At 34.6% G+C, this 20,818-nt stretch overlaps 1 protein-coding gene across 1 annotated transcript in view; it reads left to right on the forward strand.

The window, feature by feature from the left end:
* LOC145293909 (putative RNA polymerase II nuclear localization protein SLC7A6OS) overlaps nucleotides 1–13,714 on the forward strand; it is a 28,096-nt gene extending 14,382 nt beyond the window's left edge. Inside the window, exons 2-5 of the mRNA XM_080140714.1 lie at nucleotides 4,934–5,248; nucleotides 10,364–10,697; nucleotides 11,281–11,346; nucleotides 13,456–13,714. Of these exons, the coding sequence (XP_079996840.1) occupies nucleotides 4,934–5,248; nucleotides 10,364–10,697; nucleotides 11,281–11,346; nucleotides 13,456–13,613 (873 nt within the window). The 3' untranslated portion in view covers nucleotides 13,614–13,714. The remainder of the gene's footprint in view (nucleotides 1–4,933; nucleotides 5,249–10,363; nucleotides 10,698–11,280; nucleotides 11,347–13,455) is intronic.
* Nucleotides 13,715–20,818: the final 7,104 nt, after the last annotated feature.

The raw sequence follows: 20,818 nt of genomic DNA on the forward strand, positions 1-20,818 counted from the left end.
AGCAAATATTCTAGCATACCTAAGGAAAGTAAATTTATATAAGAAAATTTAAGGAAATTTAAAGTCACCCAAATATACACATCCATGTATAAATACAACATTTAATTTCTTAGTTCAATTTTATAAAAAAAGGGAGGAAAGGCTGAGAAAGTCATTCCCCCCCTCCCAATAAAAAAAGTTAAAAAAAAAAAAAAAAAAAAAGGACTCCGGCATTAAATGACCACATAGGTTGATATGCCGTAAAACCAATCAATCAATCAATCAATCAAACAGTCAGACCACTTTTAGATTTACAAATTAGACCACAAATATGACAACTTAGCATTGCCGAATGTGCTGTAAAAGCCTCCTCATAAGACTGTTGTTCCTGTTTTTGTGTGATTTCAGATGATTTACAAAACCAGCTTTTGATGAAAGGTATCTGCCACATACAGTGCACTTTAGTTCTTGTTGTAATTTTTCTGACATTATATTTTTGTCCTGCTTTCTTAAAACATGTTTTAAGACAGCAAAATCTACATGCTGCTCTTCAAAAATCTTACGACTTTCTCTAATGGTTTTTCTTCACCGTGATTCACTGGGGCTTCCCAGTTATGTATATCTATCTCAAGTATTTTCAAGTTGTTTTTCAGGGACTCCTTAAACCTTTTTTTTGGTTTATGTTGTGGTCTTTTACCCTTATCTATCTCGCGAGCACCTTTTTATACCCACCACCATTCACAATCAAGGTTTTGTGTCACATGACTTGTGGTCTACAAATATTGGATCTCATTTACGCTGATGATATTGCCATATTGGATAAAAGTTTCACTGACATTTGATTTGCCATTGACAAGATGCAATCTTAAACTTCAAAGATCAGCATGAAGATGCCAATAAGACAAAGTTACTAACAGCAGGTCTACTTCCAAATGAAAAACGGTTGGTTATCGTCAACATGGAAACCTTTGAAAAAGTCACACAGTTCAAATACCTTGGCTCTGTCATCACTGCAACAAACCAAGAGAGGGAAAACATCCTTAATCTCATCAACGTTTGCACCATCTTCTGACAGCTTTGATCAAAGTTTTGGTCTTGAAAAGAAATAAGGTTGAACATCAAAGTCAGGATCTAACAGGCCCTCAACCGCATCATTTACTTTTATGACTGTGAGACTTGGTCTATGCAGGCAAACGGCCTATGCACCCTGGAGTTATTCAACTATCACTACCTATGCTTATTCTGCATGTCCGCTGGCAACAATTTATCTCCAACAGTGCAGTTTATGCTTATTACAAAATCCACATTCTTCAAAAATCTCTCCTCGTCAGACTTTTTTGTTGGTTCAGCCACGTCCTTTAACACCCAGGTGATTTTATCTGTGAAATCATTAAATCAACACTACCGCTAGGTTGGAAGAAATGTCACGATGACCAACTCAAAACCTGGCTCAGAACAGTAAAGCAGGATGCTGAACTGATTCTGGGCCCTCATCTTTATGGGTTCGTCAGTGGAACCGCAAATGGCTGGCACTCATAACGGAAGCAGCCTTGGATCGCCGTGCCTGGTCTGTTAGTGTTCAAGATGTAGTGAACTTGTTGGAAAAAGCCAATCCGACTGACTCAGGGTGAATGCCACGGCCATGACCATGATGCTTGCTTGAATGGCGAAATCTGTTCCATTTTTACTAACATATCCACAGAGAAAAGAAACATGTGCAGGGTAGAATGATAAAATTGTCACCCTAATGAAAACAACACTACAGCTTTATTTTAAAACTTTTATTGAAAAAAATCGATTCCGTTAACTTGATAATGTAGTAGAGCTGACATCTATTCAATGTAGCTGCCTTCAGCCTCAATCACCACCTCAATATGATCTGCAAGTGCCAGTAGGAGCTTCGCGAATACCTAGTGGATGGTGGCGATCAGGCTGGCTTTGGTGTTGTGAGAGTTCATGTTGGTGATTTTTTTTTTTTTTTTACATGGAGCTCACCACTTATCAAGGCCCAATGGCCACTCGGGGATAAGGGTTATTGTGTGTACAGTAATCAAAGGGATAGTGTAGCAATAGTATTGGAGAAATTGTGAGGTGTCATTACTTGGGGGGGGGAGGCGATTCATCAGGAATTTGTGTTGGACTTGAAGACATCCAGGTTGCAGGCAAGCAGAACAGAGTTCCACAAGCGTGCAGTTCTAAGAAAGAAGCTTTGTTCATGGTGTCTACGTTTTGATTTAGGCACAGCTAGGGAGTGGGGAAAATTATTGACGGTGGTTTCAGCTAGTTGGGTGTTTTTTGAAAAAGATTGGCGAGGGGGGGGGACCAGAGAATGGAGCTCAGACGAGCACCTGCCATGGAAATAACGATAGAACAATGACAGGCTCGCTACGTCTCTTCTGTGGGAAAGAGGTTGCAGGGTAGAGAAAAGGGCATCCCCCCACCAAGCCACAGAGTCTATTTTGTACTCTGTCAAGGCAAGATAGGCTGTTTTTAGCAGCCCCCGCCCAGATGTGGTGATGTTCTCGACATATGACCAAACAAAGTAATCCAGCGGGTTCAGGTCGAGGGGAGGAGGAAAGCCAGTAAGAGGAGGGTGCAAAGTTGTAGCACTTCTTCTAAAGCCATGCTTGGGTCTCTTTGGACTTGTGGGCCAGCACTAAGTCCTGCTGTCACACTCAGGGTCTGCCAGAGGCCACCTGATTACACCAGGGAATCACCACTCTCTTCAGCACATCCAGGTACACTTTGGGGTTGACTTTCAAGCTGACTTTGAATATGTGAGGTGGAATGATGTGGCCCTCACTTGAAACCACACCAAAGACCATAACCGTGAGTCGTCCGATGCATTGAGCTGTACCCTTTTGTGCTGAAGCATCTGGATTTGCATTTTAAGGGTGCTAGCAATAGCCCTGTTGTTATAACGGATCAGTGGAGAGCATGTTTACAGCAGTCCATTTCCAATCTCCCTCTTTGAACGTTGTATCACTTTCAGACATGATGGAAGGCTCCTATCACTCTTGGGATTTGTACACAACTGGCTAACTAGTTGATAGTCTGCAACAAAAGAAGGAAATTGTTTTTCGTCAAATGGAAATGGAATCACATCATCTTTTCTAGTGTGACAATTTTATTGTTCTACCCTGTAGATATCAAACTTTTTTAAGTACAAATAAGAGAAAGGGGGCAAACTCTTCTTTTCTGTAAGCATTAAAAAAGAATCTTTTTTTTTTTTTATCCATCCTATTACTCTCTTTCTGTAACTAACAATAACTCTTTCTAACATTCTTTCATTAGTAATTATTATCAACTTGTTTTTTACTTGTTTGTTTTCAATCATTCATCATTAGTTTTTTTGTTGTTTTTTTTTTTACTTGTGAGTTTTGAATTGTCTGTTGCTACTGATATGGCTCACAAACGGGGTATATTCGTTTGAAGTAGTTGAGTGGTCTTTTCTATTTTGGAGTAATAACCTGGTGAATCACATCACTGAACGAGGATTCATGTTGAAAACTGGTCTTCCTTAGCATGAAGCTGGTGGTGTACTTTAAACGTTTGTCCTCACTTGTCAGTATTTATGGCTTAATCAGCCAATCATATTCTTAGAAGGAAGATGAATCTGGATTATTTTTTTTTTAGATAAATCATAAAGTATAAATCCTCAAAAAAATTTTTTTTAATTATGTGGCTCTTTGAAATTTGAATATGATTTTATAAGAATTTGGATTGACAATATAATTACCAAACGGTATTGTACTAATTAAATTTATCATTATTATTAATAAAATAATAATGAATTATTATTATTAATAATAATCATTTAATTATGAAATTAAATCTATCAGAATGCATATTGATTTATTCGCAAATATGTGAATAAATAATTACGTAGTTATTAAATTTAATTTTCCAAATTCTATTTAAAGAAAGACTCCCAAATACTTTCTTTTTCTTTTTCAGAGTGCAAAGATTTTTTAGTATAAAAATTGAGGAGGAAAAAAAATCTTGTGAATGTTTTATGTAATTTTTGTAGGAATTTGTCTTTTTATGGCTTGTTTTATTCAAAAAAAAGAAATTTTGATTTTTTTTCTTCCAGAATTTGAAACAAAAATTTAAAAAAAAAAATGTAAGTAATTTAGGTGATTAAAATAGGATTTTGATTTGTAGTGAATACAGAATATTCTTGAAAAAAGATGTTTTATTCTTGAGAAGAAATCCTTTTAGATTGAAAAAAATTTTTACTTTGGTTTTGTTTGAAGAACTGAGTTTTGAAATATTGAAAATAGTGTGTGAATACTTTAGTTTTGTAAATAGTCTAATAATTTTTGTAAATAGAAATTAAATAAAATTAATAAAACACTGCAGTAAGAATCAATGTTTCTCTTTGTATTTTTTAGTTTCACCATTGAAAAAAATGTGCTATTGTGTGAACATCCAAAACATACTCGCATGTGATTGCATGTGACCATCTGTTTATTAAAGCATAACCCAGAAAGTATGAGAAACAGGCATTAAGAATGACCAAATGATATTTTTTTAATCTGTGATAGGGAGTGTTTATTCTTTAGATTTTAAAGCTACTGTGTCATGTAGACAATATTAAGAATAAAATGAAATAATTGAGGTGATTGAACTAAAATTCACTTTCATTAAGAAAGGACCTAGTGTAACTTGTGAGAGTAGATAAATAGTAGCAAGTAAAATGAGTGCCACTTTCTCTTTGGAAGGTTTATTTGAGAGATCCCGGTAATCCAAAGACAATATAATAAATATTGAATTATAGACATAATATGAAGTTTTTTGCTTGTTATACTATTGTTTTAATGCAAATGAGAAAAATAAACTTTAATTTATTATGTAGTTATATAATACCTGATATTCTACTTCATTTCCTCTATGACAGTATATTGTTTTGATATTTTGTCTGAATTTCCTTTTTTCTTTTAACTTCATTCAGAATGAGGAAATTTCCAAGCACATCCGAACTGCGATCAAGAAAGAAAAACTTGAGAAGGAGTACAAGCGGCATATCGGCACTGATGTCTCATCCCAGAACCGAAGTCTTAAAAAGATCAGCTCTAGCAAGAACAGATACAATATTGTTTCACAGTTCCGAGCGAAACAGCTTGATAAGATTGATGAAATGGCTGACGAGGAAGCAGAAGCTGACAAGAAAGAAGTGACCACAGGCGAAGAGGCTGGAAGCAGTTCAAAAAATCCAAAAGTATTTTGCCTGTATGATATAGAACAGGAAAACATGACATCCAATCAGGTAAGGACCATTTTAAGATCGGTTGGTCATCTTTTTTTTTTTTTTACAACATATCACCTATGGAGTTTTAATGGTATTTTAATAAGAAAGCTTTTATTTTTACTAATATGTGAGACGTGTTGCTACAAAAAAAAAAAGAAGTAAGTCCATGTCCAGAAGTTTCGCCATCTTTGGAAGTTAAGTCCAGGTACCAATGCCAATAGTTGGAGGCTATCGCTGGTTTCATTTACATACCTATCAGAAGTGTGTTAGTTGTTTAGAATGAGAAAGGTTTGTCAAGCAAATTGGCCTTCTATCTGGCTCACTGTGTCAAAAGCACAGATGAAATTCTTTAAATAGAACTAGTAGGACTACTCAAGTGTTCCCTGGGCCAAAAGTGTAACATATTTCTATTAAAACTTCTATCTTTCTACCTCTCTCTTCCCGCTCACCAACTCCCTCTTTCTCCTCTGCTCAGCCTATTCCATTCTACCTGAACATACATACACATGGACAACTCTCTTGTATATAATAGATTTCTCTAGGAATGAGTCAGCATTTTATTTCCAAATTTGTACATAATAGCATTGACTCCCCCCCACACACACACACACAAAATCTGGTCCAGTTGACCTTGAGAGAATCAATAAATCTTTCTAAAATTTAGATATTCATCCAGCACAATGCTGATTAAGAATATACCAACTTTATGAGTCTTTGTTTTATAGTTTTTATTTTTAGGTAGACATACATACACAGACAACTGCTCTTTATATAATAGAAAATATAGGACTAGGTGCCAGGCTCCCATGGAGAAATTGATTCTGATTAGCTAAAGTCTGATATCAACAACCAATCATTATAAGATTTCACTCCATCTTGAGATCCATCATTGGGCAGTAAATAGATGTATGTATGTATGTACCCAGCATAAAGATAATATAGACTTATTATTATTGGTTATGCGAGAAGAATGTCTTACTTTATTTTTTTATTTTGTTCTACCTGCAGATGCTAGAGACATGTCACAGTTTTTGAATTGTGGAATAAATAATCATAGTGATTGTGGCCTTTGTTTAGTAAACTTTTTTTTCTCTTTTCATGTCTGATTCTTGGATTATTTGTCTATTTTGGATTTTTCGGACTACTGTTCTCATCTTGAATGTTATTTTCACAACGTTTCGGCTGATGTAACCCCCAGCATTCTTCAAGCGCATCTTGTTGTCATTCTGTAATCTTCAATGGAATACAGCAAAAGTAGAAGAAAAAGATTATGTGACTACTCTAATATATATAACATATAAGAATATGTTATCATAAATAAATAGAAGGAAATAGAATTACATATACAATAATGTTTGTATTAGGGGGTAAATATCTTGTGTTGGACAGGATTTCTTTCTAGTTTCGACAAACTAATGGAATTCTGGTTTACATTAGTGGGTTTTTAAACTACCACATTTCAGGTGCAAACATTATCATATATTTACATGTCATTGCAAAATTAGTATAAATTACATAATAGTAGATGTGCTCAATGTATTTTTAACAAAAAAATTATCCACAGTTACATTCTATTTAAAAATGGCGGACCCTTAATTTAAGTCAACGGAGATAAGTCAGTTTGTCATACTAAATTGGTCGCACAGCTTTTCTACATTAAAACATACGATAAAACTCGATAATTTGATAAATTCTATTTTTATTTGTAATTTTTTTCTACTGAATCATTTTTCGTAATTTTTAGAATTGGTATTAATTTTCGACATAACACGTAAGTACTTGATAATGTTTTCACCTGAAATGCATTAGCTTAAAAGGTCACCAATGTAAACAAGCACCATGATTCTTATTTTCAAAGATTGTTTATAAATTTATTTCAACCAATTTGAATTGTTAAATTTATCTGGTCGTCGGCAGTCAATCTTTTTTGACTTTAAATCTTTGTACAAAATTTCTCTGCGATTCTTTTTTGTTCTTGTTTATATAACAAGTTAGGGCCACATGGCGCTGCCTGGTTAGAAGCACACACCCTCCATGTGACATTGTTTCAGTGGTGTACCTTGCCGTCACTCCTCTTTTATCGCTCAGGATTGGATGCAAGTCTGCTCATCCACCATCTGACTTTGGTCACTGATTCACGTCCTTGACGCTCTTAAGTTGACAGCATCAGCCATCAGCATACAACTGTCGAAATAGGCAAATTGAAATTATCGATAATCTCAATATATCAATTTTTTTTTTTTTTAGCAGAGTGTGGTAGCATAAAAGCTAAGGATGTTCATGATAACAGGCGGAGAGATAGAATTAAAGCTGTGCCATGAGATGGCAGTTATACAGTGATTGCCCTTTTATATATATAACTAGCGAGGGGTACCCGGCGTTGCCCGGATGTTTGGAGGTGTGTGTGGAAACTCGGGGGGGGGGGGGTAAAAAATAATAAAATAAGTATGAGGATCGAACCCGAACCGTTGAGGCAAAGTTGTAAATGAAAGTGTGAAAAAAAAAAACATGCGACCTTAACCATTGCCCCACTGCGAGATGCTAATGGAAACATGTTTGAATTTATTTAATTACTTGGATTTGGCAGGTGCCCGTTTTAATGAGGTCAAGTTTGACTGCGGGATAGTATTTCATTTACTGCGGAATGTTTTTTTTTATGTTTATTTTCCCAAGATGTTATAGGAAAAAGACTAACCCACATGCGGCGATCGACAAATGTTGAATATTTATCTTCCCGAAATCGAGCAAATTAAATAGACAGGCAAGCTTCGTTGTTAACTGTGAGATATTACGATTTATATGTGATATAAAAAGTTTTAAAAAGTTGTGAACCGACCGACCGCTTCTCTGAAAAAAGCCTTTTGTAGAAAAAAAAAAGCGAACATACATACATACATACATACATACATACATACATTTTCACTTTTATATATATAGATTCACTCTTAAACTAATAAACCAATCATTATGAATGATAGAATATTTATTCTAGGCAACACAGTAAGTAACATGGGCTCATTACTTTTTTTGTAAACTTTACATTTTAGGGCATCTGCCCTGTTCCTCAAAAAAAAAGCTTAAAATAAGTGAGGATACAAAATATTACATAGACAAAAGTATTGCTATACATCAAATTTTGATATCCCCCCCCCCCCAAGCAAGGCATATTGCTACTTGGAACGTTACTATTTGGTATCGTGTCTAACAGGGGACTGTGAGGAGTTGAGTAGCCAGATGTCTTCACATTACATTAGATTTTCTGCAGGTTAGTACAGTCACAGAAGCTAGAAACAGAGAGCGAGTTCCAAAGTCTAGCAGTCCAATGAAAGAAATTAGAGGGGAAGGCTTTCCGGCAGCTACGGTCTCAATATTGAAGGGGTGGGTTTTTGCTGTTTGTTCATTTGACATTAATTTAATTATTTTTACTAGGGGGGGGGGGCCTGTGGAAATTCCACAGGGAACTCATTCATGGGTAATATATTGATGTTGGCATTCTGTGGATGTTCGGCATAAATGGAGATGCTCCGATATTATTGTAGCTCTTTTGTTAAAACTGCAAAAGTATTTATCTAAGCTAGCAAGGACGCCCGGCGTAGCCCGGTCGTAAAATACGCTTAAATATGATATTTTAATTCTTGCAAATTTCATATATATTATTATAGAGTTAATGTTTTATCGATTTTCATATATTATAAAGTTGCGATCTCCAAAATAAAAATATATATCCATATAACTTGGATGGATCAGTTTAAACCAAAACTTATGAAACTTGAGTTCCTTCTGCTATAATCGAAACTGAAACCAAAGCTTATGAAGAATTTTTGATAAAATTATTTATAAAAAAATAGATGACTTGCGTGCCATAAGCTATAATCAAAACCGAAACCAAAGCTTATGAAGAATTCCTGGTAAAATTTATTATTACAAGAAATAGAAGTCCATAACAATTAAATGACAGTCACTCGAATATAAGCGTGACACACAAAATAACACGTTATCCTATTAATATATAGATTGTGCAATAATTCATATCAGTTTGAAAAAAAAAATCCACTGATGTCGGTGCACTGCTATGAATTCGGAATAGGAATGAGCAAGAAAAGAAAAGTTTTAAGTAGTTAATAGTTTAATAGTAATCTAATCTTTAAATCGACCCTCAGTTAAATCAATCGGTAAAAATAATTCCTTTAATTATTTTTTATTTTTAGCGAAGTAAATACTAAAAAGTACAAAACTAAAAATATTTTTAAAAATCTTTTAAATACAAAAGCTTACTGTTTTCAAAAATATGTTAAAAATAAAAAAATGAAATTTCTGCCGTAAGGTGGACATGAATTCAAATAAAAAACTAATATTTTTCAGTAAACGCCCTAATCCATTGAGCCACGGCTAGTCATATCATGTTGGTGCAAATTTATGTACTTAATGTAGCCAAGAGGTGAATCAGTTCATGCATGCGCAGATGTTAAAATCGTTTAGAAAGAGATGATTTTATGTAACTTCCCCATCAGATTCTGCAGTTGTTAAGGTAGAAAAAATGAATATTTTATACTAAATTTTGCATACTATACGTCTGAGTCCCTGCCCTTTAAAACGGTACTAGAATCATTATTATCCGTTTTGGATTTCAAGTTTTAGTGAAACATACAAACACACTAACAGACAACTCTCTTTTATATAATGGACATGCCTTGGTTCCCAGCGTTGGTAGTAAGCAGGCAGGCTCGAACCCATACCAAACAGGAAGTGGCGAAGGTTTAAATTAAGGCTAGTCAATCGAAAAGAGGGATGACTATCGAAAATATCGGTGAAAAAGCGACCCCTCCTTGTAGAAAAATGCTGAGTTGAGGGTGAAGGAATTAATGATTTTAGCCAAATTTTTTATATTTGACTTCTGAAGGGTCGAGCTTCAAAACGATACCAATCGCGTGAAAATTCATCGCCTCTATCGAAAGTTTTAGACTGACATACATACATACATAGATTTAAACAGACAGGTGAGATTTATATTATAGATTATTATTTAGTACTTATATCTGTTGCACAACAGGTGAGAATTATCAAGCCTCGTCTTAGAATTCTGAAACATAATTTTTTGATGTATGTTTTTATTATGTGTTTCATTTTTTTTAGGTTGCCGAAGAGGACGTTGTGACGTGCAACTCTGTCCCAATGATCAAAGAGAAAGTCGCCTCTCCGAACGGTGACATCGACAAGAATTATGTTTATGACTTGTACTACATCAATCAGCCGCATTTTAATTATTCCTGGCTCGAGAACATTACTTGTGTCGATGTTTACAAACAAGACAGCATCTATATCCCTGGTCAGTATTCAGACGACGAGGTCTACGAGGATGATGACGATGACAGCAATGATGAGAACAACTGGCGTAATGATTATCCTGATGAAGACCCACACTTCTATGACCCTGTGGAGGTCAGTGATGACGATGATTATCTGACAGGTTAGTATAACTCGATGGTTGTGAGTTAGGCTGTGTTTTGCAAGGAAATCCCACTTATCAAGGCCCGAAGGCCACTCGTGGGTAAGGTTAATGAATGGTAGGTGGTAGTGTAATCCTTAATGGCATAGATTTTTTTTCACAATATAGCTGAGAAAGTTATCTATAAAGTGTTTGTTTGAAATTTGGTCGAAAAATGAGTGAGCAGTGAAGCTTTAAAGCAGTTCTAAATAACTAAAACTGCCACTTAACCATATATTCAAACACAGTAGCATTTGAATGATATCATTTCTATTCATGCAACGCATGTCTTCAACCCTCACTGGCCAGGTTTCACTTCCATATATCATCAAACTGTATACATCAGCCTGATAGACTGTTGTCTTGCTCGACAGTGATGAGAAAGTAAAAAGCAAAGATTAAATGATTTTCGTTTTTTGTTGTTGCTTTTCTTAACTGTTGAAATGAGATTGTTAATTTTGTTCTTGAACATCATGTTCTTTTTTAACGAGATGCTCAAGGGAGTTTTATTTGTTTTCCAGTTTATCTGGATTCTCTATTTAATTGTATTCTTTTCAAATTTCAGAAAGTAAAGCAGGAAATTCTGATGAGGATGATATGCTGGCCGCCCAATTGGAACGATGTTACCTTGGTAAGTTTATTTTACTTGCAAACAAACTAAACCATCACGAGCATTGTTTGATGCGTATATAAAGGAACTTTAAATTTATAGAAGGCAAAAGAAAGCAGAGGTATAACGGCTAGAAACAAACTGAGGCAAATTAAAACGACTTTCAAACGTGCAGCATATGTTTAACACATGTATGAAGAAGGGATATTTCCCGAAATATAACAATATAGATACTCCATCTGACACAAGTAATAACATAATACATGTCAAATATTATGTGTGTGTGTGTGTGTGTGTGTGTGTGTGTGTGAGAAATCTACTGTTTAAAAAGCACCGTTTACATGGTAATTTAAATTTAAAAAATTTATTTTTTTTAAACCAAACAAGTGCAAGATTTTTTTTTTTATAGACATAATTGTTCATTAAAAATGAATTCTTTCAAATTCAAATCGTAAAAGATTCTTCTTCAGGAAGTGTGTATTTCTTTTCTCTCTCTTTCGTGTCATGTTATTTTTTAATACTTGACTCTTTCTCAGATCGATTTCAAGGTTGAGGTTTTAAAGTCTGATATAAAATATATATAAAAAAATCATGCACTTGTCTGGTTTAAAAAACAAAAAACATTTAAACTGACTTCCTACATATTTTCACACAAGCGCACAATCAGCTCATACACTGTATTGGACTTAAAAACCTCAACCTCAAATTATATCTACAGACGTGCCAAGTATTAACACTAGCATGGCATGAAAGAGAAAAAAACCCTTATTTTCTAAAGAAGAATCTTTTATGATTCCAATTCTGAGGAATTTAATTTTAATGAACAAATGTTTATTAAAAAAAATTTTGCACGTGTCTGGTCTTAAACTTAAAATTTAAAATTATATATATATATATATATATATATATATATAATTATTACTATGATTATTTTAATACCTACAGATACTAGTGTTTCATCCTTTCAGGAATCACCAGTACAAGGACTTACAATTACAGCCGGTCGGGAGATTCAAACCCGGCCACAAAGCAATCTCTGACTTTATTAGCAAGAAACAAACCGTATAGCCAACATTAATCACAAGAAATACAGTTGAAGTTAACATTTATATAAAGTGTAAATGTCAAGACAATGAGAGTTAGCTTATGATTATAACATCATGATCTGCGCACGTGAGCTTAAGTGACTGACTTATTAAATTTCAACTTAGAGTTCTTAAAGGGGCTGACATAATTATTACTGTAATAATTATTAAATACCTACAGACACTAGTGTTTCATCCTTTTGGGAATTATCAGTGCAGGGAGTTACGATTACAGCCGGTCAGGAGATTCGAACTCGGCCATGAAGCCATCTCTGAAAGTGGCCTATACTAAACAGTGTAACCTATACTAAAGAAAAAAAATTTTTTTTTGGGGGGGGGGGGGTCAGCAATATCATCTACTGGATTTGTGTTTATTATCAAGTTTAATTATTTTTGGATAAATGCACATGTTCTTTTTCATTACGTTTAGTTAATTTATGTGAAAAATCCATATTTTTGAACAATGTTAAGTAAACATTCATTCGTTTTCTTTTCCATCCATATAAATTCATTATATGTATTTAAAAAAAACTTTTTTTTTTTACTTTTAGTATTAATTATTTCTGTAAATATAAACATATTTATTTTAAAAATATTCATTAAAAACGTTTCTATAAACAAATATATTTCAATGAAAAATAATCTGATTTTAGATATTCTTACGTTTTTATAAGGATCTTCAAATTACATTGCAAACCACTTTCAAATCGTTATTCTGGATAAATATGTGCTTGTATTGAAGTTTTTCCATTATCTATATTTGCAACAGCCTTGAAAATTTTGTAAACAGCCAGATGATTTTTGGTGAAGTTCTGATGTAGTTAATGAAGTTGTTTCGAACTGACCAACAGTTCAAAAGTTCATTAAAATGTTATTTTCATCAATTAATTTCATAAGTTATTTACAGTTGTCATTGTTTGAGAGCAATTGGATGATTTACGACTGTAAATTTCAGACATGATGCCTTAGTGTCAAAAATCAACTGAATGCATTAAAAAAAAAATCTTTTTTTTTTTTTAATTTTTTTTCATCTCCCCCTCTTCAGATATGGATGAAAAGAAAGAGAAACATGATGATAACGATGATGACGACGATGACGAACATTATAATTATTTGGAATACAACCAATTTCCTTATTACCACAAAGAACCATCTTATGAAAGTTATATGGAACGAGTTCTTAAAGAATTAAGTGACGCCTAAGGAAAGCTGAAACAAAACTAGAAACACTGATGTAACTATCCTATATTTTTTATTTGTTGTTTTTTATTCAACATTTTGTTAATAAAATGTTATTTGTTGAATGGTTTCTGTTTTATTTACTGATCTGTCCATAATCTTAATATAATACCTATTGTGTGTCTGCTTATAAAAGGGAATTTATATATACAAGACTCGTCTTACTGACGGTCATCCCACAAAGAGTTGATACTAGATGACTATACTCTGGAAGTAGTAGACTCTTTCTGCTACCTGAGTGTGGATTACGGATGTGAAATCAATACAGCTACAAGAGTGAAGGCAGCATGGATAGATTGTATGACCAAAGCTTCTTTCTTAGAACTGCACGTCTGTGGAACTCTGTTTCATTTTTCTGCTTTCAAACTGACTACAATATGGTTGTCTTCAAGTCCAACGTGAACAAATTCTTGATGAGCCGTCACCTTAAGTAGTCCAATTTACCCAATTCTCACTACTAATGTTCATTGCAATATTTTCCCATTGACCACTTTACAGTCATTAACCCTTATCCTCGAATGGCCTCCTAGCCTTGATAAGTGGTTACTCCTTTGTAAAAAAAAAAAAAAATGTGAACTGTTGCTTTGAATCCTTGAAACAGTTAAATGAGAAACTGAAAACATAGAAAAACAGTTTAGAGGTCAAAGGTTTGAAGCAGAGCTTATTAAGGCAGCTTAGGTAAAAATTTGTTTCTCTCTAAATCCAGAATAAGTTGTATAGTAGCTGTGTCAGAATTGGTGATGAAACAATTTCAATATTTAGTGCTAATGCATTTTATGGGCGTGTTCACTCAAGTTCACCTGGAACTAAACGTGCCAAGCACATCTTACAAAACTGAAAATAATAACATTCATCGGATATGACTAACAATTGAAAAAAAAAAAAAAAAAATGGTTACAGCAAAAAATTAAAAATATAACAACTCAGGCCATCCAGCAGATCGATTCCTCCAATGAACTGGTTGTATTCCTTCACGATGGCAGGCGGTGGAATTTCAATCATTTTCTTGTCTTTCTTTTCATATCTCTTGGCTTTGTCTTCTGGTTCCATGTCGATGTAGCTTGACATCAGATGGACAGCTTTGTTGTCGAACCATTTGACAGCAATGGCATTCGATCGTAGTTCTACTTTTTGGTGATAGGATTCACAGCCAGCTACTTTCAGATCTTTGTCGGATTTCAAGTCACATCCTTTGAGGCGGTTGGATCGAAAAGTGCCAACAAAAAGATAACCTTTCTTCTTGAATGCTTCAGCAAGTTGAAGACTCGAAAAAAATTGTCTGCAAAGATTTTGTAGTTCTTGTTCTCCTCAAGTGAAGATGTCATCTCCATCACGACATCACCTCCAGGGCCAAGAAGTGATGGAGCTCGCCGTTTTCCATCTTTTGATCCTTGATAGACGTCAAAATTGCAGTATGCCTGAGACACCTGCTCTCCCCCACAACTTGAAGCCCCAAGGATGGGGTTTCTCTTGCATGTACTGCTTGCAGGAAGATTTTCTCTTGAAGGATACCATAATCTCATCTACTGCTTGATGCTCTTCAGCAGGAATCTTCAAGTCGGTGATCCAAGGTCTCCGCTTCCACAGCTTGTCAGCTGCTTGCTCTTCCTCTGTGGCCATCAAATTGTCAGTGAAGTGCAACAAAGTTGCCAGCTTTCTGAAGCGATCTTTTGGCATTAAACCAGCGACAGATTCATATCGGGTTCCATTCGCCCAGTAGGCCCTTACTGCATATGCTCTCACCAAACCCATTCGCAGATCCCGATGAATATTTCTATCTCTTTCCTTGTTGTCTGGAGTTCAATGCCAGACTTTTACATGGCATATTTGTTTGTTTCTTCTTCGGTTTTGGCCAGCATTTCATCTGTTACCAGCATTTTGAAATACTGGTATGGCGTCATCACGTCACCATCTGCTGGAGGTCCCTCCAGCTCTCCTTTGAAGGCAGTGGATTCTGGTGGAATGAATTCCGAAGAAGTCCACATGGGCATGTCAAGCACTTCAGCCAACCTCTCAATATCTTCTTCATTGACAGTCTGTATGTCGTAATTCCTCAGGTTTACCAGAGGAATATCATCCTCCGAATCCACATTCAGCTGCTCTGTCAGGGGCAGATCATCTTCAGCAGGAACTCAACGTTGGCTCGCAAGTTGTGCCAAAGGCAGATCATCATCACTGTCATTGTCCGTACATTGCTGCAGTCTTTTTCTTCATTTCTTTGTTTTATGGAGAATCTCCTCTTCATCTTCGTCTGACTTGTTGTTGCACGGCAGCTATTCATCCCCAGAGCTGTCTGAGACCTCTAAGTCACTGTTGTTGGGGTCGATAAACCGGCAAACGTTGGTAACGCATACAAATGTTGACATTCTGAAAAGAGAAAATACAATTTTGTATTCACGTAAATACTTTCAAGACTGTTTTGCAGTTTGGAACAAATAATAATAAATCACAAACAAACTAGAATATTTTGAAAAGGCTTGATGTGCCATATATGGGACATGCATTTTACATGCACTCATTTGAAATATATTCAAGTCGTTTGTAAATGATGATATGATAAACTGTAAGCGAAACACACGTTTTATAACCTTTCAACATTAGAAAGGCTAGCAGGATTACCTTTCGTTATAATCGGCCAGCAAACAGCATCAGCACAGCAGTCTCTCAATCACGTGTTGGGAGCATGAGGAAACAGGCTGTTGGTAGTAAAGTGAAAAGGCGGATTGGAAATTCAAAGAAAGTAACTCAGAAAAATAATGTTTTGAATAATTAACATGAAATTGAGGCAGTTACATCCCTTGAGCCAGAATGCTGTGCACTTGAATTTGATGTGCCATATATGGCACGGGCAGCCCTAGAGGGTTCCTATTTACAATGCCTCCCCACGGGACAGAGTTAGACACCAGGGTCGTTTTTTAACGTGGAGAAAAGTAACAAAAATAAAAATTGTCTCAGTCGTGAAGAATTTTTCCTCCACTGACAGAGAACAAGAAATTGAAGTGCAGCATCTGAAGAACAGATACTACATTTTGATCTTGTCCCGAAGGCCAAGCAGCCCTAGAGGGTTAATGTGATAGGATTTTATGGATTTATCGCAAGTTTATGAGGGTCTGTCTACACTTTCTTAGTATTCCTCACATTTGATCCACCCAATATTTTTTCTTAGCCTTGAGAGTTTTTAGGGTAAACATTTTTATACGAACTTTTAGGATATTAATTGTATATCTTACACTGATTAAGTTTATTATTAACAAACAGTTTTCGGTCTTCTAATGGAAAATATTTTTTTTTAATTAATTAAAAAAAAAAAAAAAAGCTATGTATCTGTCCAGGGATATGAACAAACAACAAATGAAATGAGTTAAAGAAATATTTATTTTAGCATAAAACAAAACATACAAATAATATTTACAAATAAATACACTTTCATAGTGCTACTGCTAATAAGGTCTATAGTGTTGATGGTAAAAGGGAGATAAGAACTTCAAATCAAATGTTTAATAATAATGTATATGCAAATCTAATAATAATGTATATGCAAACCTAATAATAATGTATATGCAAACCTAATAATAATGTATATGCAAACCTAATAATAATGTATATGCAAACCTAATAATAATGTATATGCAAACCTAATAATAATGTATATGTAAATCTAATAATAATGTATATGCAAATCTAATAATAATGTATATGTAAACCTAATAATAAGAATAAAGAGAAAAATATCGTTGTTTGATCAGTGAGAAAATATACAGAACTCTTTGTATTTACCGAAATTCCAGTTTCTTCAAACTGGTGGTTGGCTTTTAAGGAAATTTTTTTTTTTTTACAGCTAAATTTTCCTCCTCGAAACATTACTAGAGTTTTTAGCAAGTCAGCAACTTCACAATTTAACAACTGACACAGCTACTAGTGCAGATTCTTTATGTAGGTTTCTGCATGGAATTTTTTGATTATTCCAGAAAAAAATCTATGCATTAAAAATGTTTTTTTATGTTGTTGTCTTCGTTAAATACTACCAGATCACCCAGCATTGCCCGGTCATAAGATACGCTTAAATACCACTTGTTTTAATTTATGCAGATTTCGAAAAAAAGGTTATATTGCACGTATCCGTTATGGAACAAAGTTCTCCGAAAAAAAATTAGACTTAATTTCATCAAGTAGGGTTGTTCTTTTTTTTTGTTTTGTTTTTTTTTTTTTTTTTTTTTTTTTTACAGCGAAAAACAATTAAACAATTTGTTATGATACCAAGCGAAATGTTCGATTTTTAGGAAGAAAAGCTAGTAATAAAGATGGGGAGGGAGTCTCAGCGCTTTATATGGAGTTATCTCCCATGGAGTGTTCAACAAATTCCATAATGGCTGACTTCAACGCGCTCTCATAAGAACATGTTTTTCCGCTGTAAAAAAAAAAAACTACTCGATCAAATTAAATGAAATTTTTTTTCGGAGATCTTCAATCCAAAACGGATACATACAATATAACCTTTTTTGATATTTTCATTTTTGAATGTCTTGATTAAACTGTACAAGTACCAAATATTCTTATATAGGATATTTTACTCTATGCAGATTTTATATTTATTATCATAGATCAAATACTGTATTTATTATTATATTGTACCCCATATACTGTAGTGATTTCAAAAGTTTAAAAAACATATATATGACTTAGGTGTCATCAGCTAGAATCAAAACTAAAACATATAGTTCTCGTTACCATCAGATCTAAGTTCATATGTATATAAAAATTTAAATTGAACCTAAAATTTTTCTTGGACAATTCCGGTTAATGCTACGGCTAAAATAAGTATTTGGTCTTGCATTGAAGGGTCTCAAATAATTAGATAAAGAGAAAACTTCTGTGTGCCTCACGTCTAACAGAATTTCCATGAATAGAGTTTCTTTCTAAGAACTTTCTATGTTACTATGAAATTGCTTCCCTGTGAGCTACAACATCGTCATTGACAAATGCAATCACAACAAATAAATACTTGTCATAGACAATCCTCACAAGTTATCAAATTTTGTTATATTCGTTTTAAATCCCCTTATTATTCAACTAACAATCCATCTCATATGCTCAAGTGATTTTTGGCCTTAATAAGTGGTGACTCATTGGTTAAAATATATTTTGCATAAAAACCTTGTTGAAGCAGATTGCATGGAGTTATTCAATTTGAGATCTTAAATAATTTTACTTGTCAGTATTTTAGTTTTTGTGGTCATAAATTGCTTTTGTCTTGCGTATACTTGTAAACCAGTGTTTGTATGACACCATATCATCCCACTCCATGACAACATCACCTCCAATCCCAACATTATTTCCATGGTCTTCTTCACCTTCATCTTCTCCTCTGGTCATGTCCTCATCTCTCACATTGGTGCCTGTCGAGGTAGCCAAGTATAAAGAATCCTTGGTCACTATCACCAAATATAACCCGACCTAAGGTGGTCACATGAGCTGGCCTATTTTGGTCACAAAGTCTATGGTATCACGAGTCATGGATACCAAATACATCAGTGTTCACAACCCTGGCAATCACAGAATCTTTCTGATATATATACCTGAGCTTGGGTATGCGTAGCAACTGTAATGACCCCTTGCAGTCACAGTCAATGAGTCTAATAAGACCCAAAGTTCCTTTTTCCTGGACAATAATTGTCTCCACAGCAAAATAATCGCTTGTCTACATTGTGTTGTTGCAGCATCTCTGCTGTCTAAAAGATCCCTTGTCCATGTTGCTGGCTGCTATTGGAGAAATTTTGTCAAACAAACATTTCAAAAGAAAGAAAAAATTAACAAATTGGTCTGTTCCAAAATATATGTATTGTATAGATAGTTAGCGATGAATTTTCAATAATTTATACAAGTTTTGTCTGTTCAGGAAAAAAAGGAGAAAAAAAAACTATTTATGTATTTTTTTATGCTTGGGATGGGGGTGGGGCTAAGCCTCCCTTTCTTTCACTAAATTCTCCTAGTGACTGACATTGAAATACTCCGATTCAATTCTCCATTATGGGAACAGTGAATAAAGATGTTTCTTTTGCATAAGTCACAGGTATTTTTCTCTTGTCCCTTCTTAATAGACTTTTGTCAGAATTATGGATTTTCGGACTATTGGCTTTGGTTTTTCTATTGGGGATGAATATTTGGACAGCTCTTGCCCTGTTCTGCTCTCGTCCCTTCTCTTGTTTTCAAAGGAATTTTTTTCAGGAATACAGATTTTTGAGCCATTGGCTTTGGTTTTTCTATCAAGTCTAAATCTCGGGTTGGCTCCTCCCTTGACTGGGTCTGTTTCTAAATCTTATGTTCTCTACTGCCAATCACTCTGCTCTGCACTCCAAAAATCACTTGTGCTGCTCTTTTTATATCGAGGTATATGGATGGAGATGTAAGATGCAACCCCCTTTGATAGCCAATCAAAGCTAACCATGTAATTTCTGTGTAAGGAGCGGTTGGTTAATGCCAATTGCTCATTTCTTACCTTCGCCTTGGGTCCCAGAGACCATCTTTGATTCCCAGGGGTGCCGACAATATCAGGGTCACCATAGGTCAACTCAACCTAAACATGTTGTCAACAATACAATTTTCCATATAAAATCGCCATTTGCACCTGCTTGGGTGATCAACTGAAGACAAAACAATTATATTTCTCATATATTCCATGGAAACTAACCAATCATAATTTATTTAATCTATTAAAAAATACAGAGAAAAAATTAAAGATTGTTGACTTAAGCGCTTTGCGTCCAATTCATAACTGAATAAAGTTCGGTCTATCATGCTACACTTGTGCTGCTCCTTTTATATGGTCACACTTTGTTCATCAGTAAGTTGATCCATTCATTTCTCCATTTCCTCTTAGCCATGCTCTGCCTCTAATTCTCTTTTGAATTCTCTGATTTGCAACTGTTATCCACTGGACACTGTCCTCAGCTGTCACAAACCCAAGATTGTCCGTAAACCATTCCTAGCTGTCGCAAAATTCACAGCCATGCCTAAAACTGTGCATAAACTGACTCTAAATGCATCTCCCTTTTATGTTAGGTCTTTTGTTTGCTGCACCTTTATTAACAATACTATTTCAGTTGTGTTGGTGTGTCTCGATGAACAACTTTCTCTCCACTGTTATGCCAATAAACCCATTTCTCCTTCAT

This window comes from Euprymna scolopes, chromosome 15, assembly GCF_053919585.1.
Source record: "Euprymna scolopes isolate OS-2025 chromosome 15, ASM5391958v1, whole genome shotgun sequence".
NCBI lineage: Eukaryota > Metazoa > Mollusca > Cephalopoda > Sepiida > Sepiolidae > Euprymna > Euprymna scolopes.